This window comes from Sceloporus occidentalis, unplaced genomic scaffold (assembly GCF_023333645.1).
Source record: "Sceloporus occidentalis isolate IW3139 unplaced genomic scaffold, rSceOcc1.0.p SCAF_280, whole genome shotgun sequence".
NCBI lineage: Eukaryota > Metazoa > Chordata > Lepidosauria > Squamata > Phrynosomatidae > Sceloporus > Sceloporus occidentalis.
The window spans coordinates 378641-386996 of NW_028317260.1; the positions used below are offsets into that span (position 1 = coordinate 378641).

An 8356-nucleotide genomic window follows, 5' to 3' on the forward strand; every position below is an offset into this window, starting at 1 on the left:
TAATAATCATCTTCAGAAGCTCCCTTTAAGGTTTGAGTCCTTCCAACAGGAAAAACGGGCAGACTAGATGGTCCGAGTGGTTCTTATCTGCAGGCAAATACAGTGTTTCAATGATTAACCCCTTAACGACAAGGCCCGTACATGTACAGGCTCAAAATGCATGTTTTCAATGGGTTTAGGGACCGCCCATTGTCCTTAAGGGGTTAAAGCGTTGGCTCCGGCATATAAATTGTCACAAACTGACAACCCTAAGTTGAAGACTCCAGGTGCCTTGTCGTCCACATCAAAGCTTATTTTTCCAATGCCTCCCTTCACACTCGGGGTCTCGACTCTAGCAACCATCCCCAGCACTCAAAAGGTTAACGGCTTTGCAAACATATTTAATTGCAAAAGAATGCTGTTTTACTGCTTTTGTGAATAAAAAAAAAAATTATAATAATAAATAGACTTGGGTGCTGGCAAAGTCTTTATGTTCGTCATTGGGGGAAAAAAATCTTTGTATTCCTGTGTTTTGTTTTTCTCTTTGTATTTGCTTTTGTTTGTTCGTGTTGGTCGTCATAAATATCTTCTAGCTAATCTCCCTGCCCCCCCCCCATGTACAAGTCACTGCCTCTAGCCTATCTTAAGTCTAAGGTTAACGGGAATCCATAGGATCGCTCAAGTAGTTAAAGGTCCATAATAGCAACTCAATTGGTCGCTGGCAGGGAGCTCGTCCGGCATCAACCAATGAAGGGCAGCTGCCAGAGGAGCCCCATATTAGTTTATTCAGTATACGAATCAGATCTAGATTTATTGCATGAATGCGGAAAGCTATACTTCACAACAGAAACATATACCTGCAGCCATATACAAATAAATATACGCAGAACTGCGAACTTCAGGAAGTTCAGAAAAGAGACCCAGAGTCCCCAACTTTTTGTTGTAAAAGTCACCTTTATCAATGGGATAAGTTTATGCTTCATATAAATAAAAAAAAATCATAATTTACCCATGGTCTATGTAGAAAAACGTTGGAAATTTTATAGAAATGTGTCGCCACCTGGTGGCCAAAAACAAATTAACATGACAGGAGATAGTTTCAAGCAGTTATGCAAATGTAACATAATTTGCATGAAAAAAATTCAGAAATTTGTTAAAACAAATGATTGTTTTTGTTTATTATTATTGCAATTTAGTTTGTATTTTAAATGTAATGAGTAGTGAAAGTCCTCGACTGCATTTTAAGACCTACTCTCCTTACATTGATACTTTTTGTAAATAAATGCACCGTCAGAAACATCAGTTCCCAAACCTATCCAGGAAATAATGGTTTAATTGTGTAATCATGTAATATATTCTGTCATTCGTCGTTTTTGCTGGGAACACATAATTATCACGTGACACGGAAGCAAGCACGACTAGGTTGTTGCCATATAAAATGGATGAATTTTTAAGAGGAAATCAGATATCAATTCATTGACACCAGTTAAGAAACAGGGCTGGATATTTAACCCTTTCATTACAGTGACAGGCTTTCTCCGGGGCAAAGTTGGGTGTTTGGTCATGTCTACTACCTACTTATCCTCCCAATATGGATATGGGGGGGGGGGGGGATAATTTACAAGGGGACTACACAGTTATCATATGCTTTAAAGTACACGTGACAGCCGATATGTCCGTTTAACACATGCTTTTAATATTATATTCAACACTTTACAATCACCTCAAAATGTATAAAGCCATATAAACAGACGCTTTATTATAAAAAAAAACAAAAAACATACTAGCACACACACACATATACACACCGGGAATTGTATAGAGGATTTTGGTCTTGCTGTAACAGTGTATCTGTAACTAGAAGAGTTTTATGTGAAGCAACATAACAAGGTACAGGTCCCCTTTAAAATGTGAAGCTCAAACTACAAGTATTGGTAACTTAATATATATATATACGTATAATGTATAGCCAAACCATTAGAGTTCATCAAAGTCTCCTCTCTCCTTAGATTATACATTATACGGGGCCAGCGCAGCCCTTCCGGTTGGAGAAACATTGCTAGTGATGGCCGTTCCTAATGAAAAGTGAATAAGGGCAGTTAAAACGCCTGCCAACTGATATATATGTTCTTCGAAATGCAACAAGGAATCAAAGTCTGTGATCTGACCGCGGATCTTCTTAAAGGGACAGACCTTCTTTAAGTCACGGCTCCTGCAAAGAGACAAACACTTTAGCATGGTTTCCTTATTTTACATTAAATACTTGTAGAACAAATGGAGGAAGACAGAAGGGTTGCCAAAGGTTACAGACTTTGGGGCAGATCAGGTAAGTCGCATAGGGCAGGTAGTGCTTGTGCCCCATCGAAGGCAGCCCTGGTCCAGGGCTTGTAGGGGATATCAGGGAAATAGAACATAGGCTCACACAGAATAACACGGGTAATAATGCTGTAATGCTGTTACTTACATTATCTCCTTTTTCCGCATGTTTATAGCCACTTGGTGGTGAACCTAGAACGTCAATAGAAAGACAAATCAAGGCCGCATCCGTCTCTAGTGCTGTCTACATGCAGCATTAACTCTGTTAACCCTTGAAAGGTTACGATGATTTTCTGTTGTTATTCACGATTTTTGGACGCTGCCCCACATCCTGGGCTGTTTAGGGAGATCATAAACAGTCCGTGGGTTTAGACGACCAAAACCATGAAATCGGAAATAAATAAATCACAATAAAGAAAACGAACAACTCGGATTGCAACAGAAGTTTTATATATAAATAAAAGCTAATAATAATAAATCATTTGTACTGGAAACTAGACTTGGGCGCTGGCCAACTCTGTGTGTTCGTCTTCGTGGGGAAAAAAAATCTTCATATTCTGCGAATATTCACCCGTTCCTGTGTTCGGTTCGGGCGAATATTCTTTGTGTTCGTTTTTTTTCTTCGTCTTTTTTATAAAGGGTTAATACAGGGTTAACGTGGTACGCAGCAGCTTTGGTGCTAGGATTTTAAAGGTCGGTACGAGCAACACTATTGTGTTGCCGGCAGGGGCCTCCACTGCCATCAACCAATGAAGTGCAGCTGCTCTTCATTGGTTGGTGCAAGATGAGCCCCCTGCTAGCAACCAATAGAGTCTCTCGTACGGACTTTGAAAATCCTGGTACCGAAACTCGGCCTGGGGAGACGACCGGTCTTCCTGCTCCAGGAGTTAAAGGTCTGTACGAGCCGGTCCCGCAACCACAGGTCCAGTGGCCACCCAATAAAGCGGTGCTTCTCCAGGAGTCTCTGGGCAAAACCCAGACAGTTCCCAGGGATGATACCGTGTGGTTAAATCATGAAGATTTCTGTGAAGTCACGTCTCTGATTGAACTTTACATTATGCAGGGCCAGCTCAGCCTATCCTGCAGGAGAAACCTGCCACAGACGGCTCTTCATCGATTTGAAACTGCAACCCTCCTGCAAACTCTTGCCTTTGTGAAAAGTTGTACATAATACCCTTTAATAAAACTACATTTTGTTGGAACTTGAAGGTTCCTCTAATGGTGACATCAGTGGGGAATTATTTTGATATTTTTTATATGCTCACTTTTCTTGCAACTGATTGGCTGCTCGAAGCTGTCAATCAGTGGCAGGAAAGGGCTCCGTTAGAAAGCAATGGGAATTGATCCATACAAACCGCAGACCCCCGCATGCATCCGCCAACCGGATCACGTGAAAAAAAAAGGACCATAGGCATTAAAGATGGCTGGAGCGACGCTTTACGGTCAGCAACCTGAATCTGACCTTCTCTTCATTGATTGGCAGAAAGGAAATTTAAGTTAGAAGCTCCAGTTTAAAGAAATCAGTCCAAGAACTCTCTACGGACAACGTGATTACAGGAGAGAAGAAAGTTATGTCTTACAACAATGAAACAAATATATTTTTTTAAAATTTTACCATAATTTACAGCTTTTCTATGGTCTGTAAGTTAATACTTTGTCGTTTGGCAAGTCCGCATTAAATGGAATAAATGAAAAATTTCCCCCCCCTAACCGTATAAAGTAAAAAAGGAAACCCATCCTTACCTCGTGACACCGCTTCACTATGAGTCTTGCCCTTTTTGAAAAACAGGAAACCGATGACAATAACAATGGATAATATGGCGAGTACCCCTATGACGATGCCGACGATCGCACCAGGAGTAAGGCCGCCGTTTTTTGGAGCGATTTCAGGCAGTTCTGCATAAATACAAAGAGTTAATAGAACATTTTTAATCACGGACTACTACAGGCCATAGTTGTTTAATTAGAATCAAAACAAGATTCAAGTCCATGGATTTCAACCTTTCAGAGGTAATATTAAGTGTATTTATGGAGATGAAGACCGATAAAAACTCATTTTAAGTCCTTGTAAGATATAAGGAAGAAAGGGAAAAAGGGAGAAAACGAAAAAAGGAAAAAAGAAGAACAGAGAAAAAAGGAGAAAACGGGAGAAAAGAGAAAAAAGGAGTCTCAGAAGAGCGCAGAAGTACCTGGTCATTGCCTGCCAAAGACTGTAAGGGAAAATGCTTCGGCAGGCAATGACCAGGTACTTCTGCGCTCTTCTGAGACTCTTTTTTTCTCTTTTCTCCTTTTCAGGACTGTACCCATGGCAACAAAGAGTTTTAAGAGAATGCTGGGGGTATCCACACATGCCCGTTTACCATGGGGCATCTGCCCCGATATATACAGTGAAAACATCTATGCCTTCCCTTCAACGAGGAATCGACTCACCTTCCACTCGTAGGAACACCGTGTCCTGTTTTAAGGTGCCCAGCTGTATCTGTACCGTGTAATTCCCCTCAAATTCTTTTTTGAGACCTATGATGAGTAAAGAGCCATTTGGAAAACAGCTGGCTTCAGGGAAATACTGAGTCCCTGCTATCTGCGGTGGAGAAGAACCTGGTAAGTAGGTTAATATTTGGGTTAAAGCGCTGGGCATGCTTCCTTTATACCAGTTGATGCTTAATATATTCTCAGCCACATTAATGACGTTCAGAAGGACGGCCTCGTTTTTGTGTGGAACGCTGGGAATTAGCTGGATGTTCACGCCACCGCATAGGGGCATCCATAACGTAAGGAAAACTGGAAGACAAAATCATGAAAAGGATGGAAATCAGGAGGAGAACAGCAGCGTGTCTAATACAGAGAGATGGGGGGCAGCTGCTTCTTTACTATACAACTGGGGAGCAGCTATCAGATTTGTATTTTGGCCAAGGTTGGTGGCCCGGTGGCCTTGGGCAGCTTTACAAGGACAGAGAAGCCTACCAGGCAATTGCCCTCCCTAGTGTGACACAGCTCTCAGCGGGACAGTCCTGTGCAAAGCTCCATCGTCTCTTTTTTAGGACGTCCTATCCCGGCACTATGCAGAGAGAAGATGCACAGCAGCAGAGGGCCCATCGGTACGGGTCACGCCTCGGACAGTGACCTCCCGAACACAGCACTGGCAGCTGTCTAATACAGAGGGCAGGGGGACACAGGACTGGGAATCTTGCACACCCGGCAAATGCTCCAGCAGTACATTGGGCCCTGAAGCAGGTGGCCACCAGCTAAAGCAGGTGCTCACAGTTTGTTTCTTTGACTCAGTAATTCCCTGGCCAACAGAGCTTACACCCCGTTGCAGGTCCGAGACTGCAGGCCCCCTCTAGCCAGAAAATATACATAATAAAACAGCTGTTAGTTGAACATAAAAATAAACTGTGGCCGGAAAAGCCTGGACATAAGACTCCTTTTTGGACTGTTGGTCACTATTCAGGAATATATACTACTGTTCAACAGTTTGGGGTCACTGAAATGGATCAGGAATCCAGCACAGACGGGGTTAATGTTGTAAATGACTATTGTAGCTGGAAACGGCTGATTTTTTAATGAAATCTCTTCACAGGCGTACAGAGGCCCTTTATCCCTCCCATCACTCCTGTGTTCCAATGGCCCTTTATCACTCCCATCACTCCTGTGTTCCAATGGCCCTTTATCACTCCCATCACTCCTGTGTTCCACTGGAGTGTCTCTTTAAGTCATTATTAACAATTTAAGGGCAGGGCGCGGTTACGCAACAACAGGCCTTCAACACACACCTCCGATAAAATGAAAGAACGACGAGGCGCCTCTTGAAACTCTTGTAGCAAATCACCTATTTAATTGACATTAAGGGGGCACTTTCTGCACATATGCAAGCGGGCATGACAGACCCCCCCGTCTGCAGTGTTTGTTGAGCTCCCGCTGGAGCACATAATGCGTCCATGAACACGTGATCAGCCAAGCACATGTGGCATGGAAAATAGCTGAGGGGCAAATGTATAAAGGGGGGGATTCCGCAGATCAGCCCTGTGCACTGCCGGTCCATGGGCTGGTTACAGAGAAGATCTCCCCAACCATCCCATTTAGACTTTGAAGGCCTGTGTCCATAGATTGCGTCCAAGGCCCTATTTGCCTTTAGGACACAGGATGACGTCATATCCCATCACTCCGTATTGAGCATGGCGGCCGCAGAGGGGGCTCTAACCTGGGTCAGGCCTGGGGCAGCGCCAAAGGTAAATACAACTCTGCTTTTACGTACAAAATGTTTTCAGAGTTCATTGTTAGCGAATGTAGCCGTCATGGTTGGCTTCATTCTATGAATCAGTGAAGCTAACGAATTTGCCAAGCACCCTAAATTCCCCTTTACTGTTATAGTAGAGGCTAAGGTGCCAATAGCATGAATGGATTGGGGTACTGGTAGGATGCAGAGGAGGTGCATCATCTCTACTACCTGCGTCGGGGAATTTAGCTTGAGCGACCTTCAAAATGTCATCGAGATTTGTTGATCTCGGCCTAAAACCACCAGCAATGACTTTCAAGTACAAAGTTCTGTCCAGTGATCTGGTTAACCCCATAGGTGTGTGGATTTTTTACTATATTTCCTTAACGCCGATCACTGACTTTCGCTGGTGTGTAATCACGGAATAATAACAAAGAATGAAAAATAAAAACAAACCCAAAATGGACCAAATACACTAAAATCAATATAGATTTTTGTATTTAGAATTTACATGTCGAGGGGTTAATTTTAAAAAGGGAGGTGTGTGGGTGTGTCTGCATTGAGCCACCCTTGTTATCAGTAAACATTTTAAAACTGCTGTTAAAAACAACAAAAAATAAAAAATAAAAAAACAGAAAAATGTAAAAATGGATTTAAACTAAATTTTAAGGAGACAAAATACATAGAAAAGAGTAATAATGCAGTTTTTAGTTAAATTAATGAGTAGAATTATTTGCTTTTAGAATAATAAACATAATATTATAATATATTGTATATCATTTATAGAATATACAATTATATGAATTTGACTTTTTAAAGTTTTTTTTGTTTTTTTTAAATTCAATACTACTTTTCATGTTAAAAACAAGCCGTGCCAAAATACTAAACTCTCTGAAATCCCGCTTCCGAAAGGGGCAAGTGACAAATATATGAATATCATACATTGGAACTTGTGGAATTCATTATGTTAAGTGGGTATTAAGGGGTTAATTTTTTTTCTTTTTTCTTTTTTTTGACCTTATGTTGCAATTTAAAACTGCACAACATCCTGCTTTTACTTCCTGAATGAAACAGTGACTGTTAATGAGAAGCATTTAACCCCTTCGTGGCAGACGGAGGCGGCAGGACACAGTGACCTCTCCCTTCTGGTCCAGGAAGGGTTAAGGACACATGAGGTTTGCCAAGAAGTCGCACAGGGACAAAAGCAAGGCAAAGATCAAATAATAAGCCTAGGGCGGGGGATGGCTACACAAAAGAATGGCAACTGGTCATGGTTTTAAGCCTAAACATATGCTGTTAACCCTTCTGTGACTGTAAGGGGTTCCATAAGGGGGGGGGGGCAGTGTGACAGATCGGGCTTACCTGGTAATAGCTTTAAGGTGCTACTGGGGGCTCCTTTGCTGTACCACATCTCGTCTTCGGGAATGGAGGGCTGTTTTTTGAAAAGGGAGGAGGAGAAGCTTCCTGGATAAGTTTCACTTTTGCTTTCAAGCTCCCGCCTCCCCAGACCAGCACATTGCTTCTTTGTAGAGCTCCGAATTATTATTATTATCTTTTATTTATACAGCGCCAACACTTTACGCAGCACTTCTCACAATACATAAATTAAAGGGGTCTGAAAAGACGAGAACTGACAGACGGAGACAAACCGACACATTAGGTGGATGCTCGGCTCGCAAGCTTACAATCTAGAGGGGAATCTCCACATATAAAATCTTACCTAATCATTCTAATACAGCTATCCTGGGGTGATGGACTGCACTGAAAAAGCTGCCCATTTACAATAACGAAATTACTGTTACCCCAAACATTTACCCCAAACGCGTTGAATGCCCCTTTCTCCTG

At 42.1% G+C, this 8356-nt stretch overlaps 1 protein-coding gene across 1 annotated transcript; it reads right to left on the minus strand.

The window, feature by feature from the left end:
• Nucleotides 1-2177: 2177 nt before the first annotated feature.
• Nucleotides 2178-7922, minus strand: LOC149275558 (cell adhesion molecule CEACAM19-like). Its single transcript, XM_089504589.1, has 4 exons — nucleotides 7874-7922; nucleotides 4726-5076; nucleotides 4039-4191; nucleotides 2178-2191 (listed from the first exon to the last, which is right to left on the minus strand). The coding sequence occupies exons 1-4, from the start codon at nucleotides 7920-7922 to the stop codon at nucleotides 2178-2180; spliced, it is 567 nt and encodes a 188-aa protein (XP_089360715.1).
• Between the last annotated feature and the right edge of the window lie 434 nt (nucleotides 7923-8356).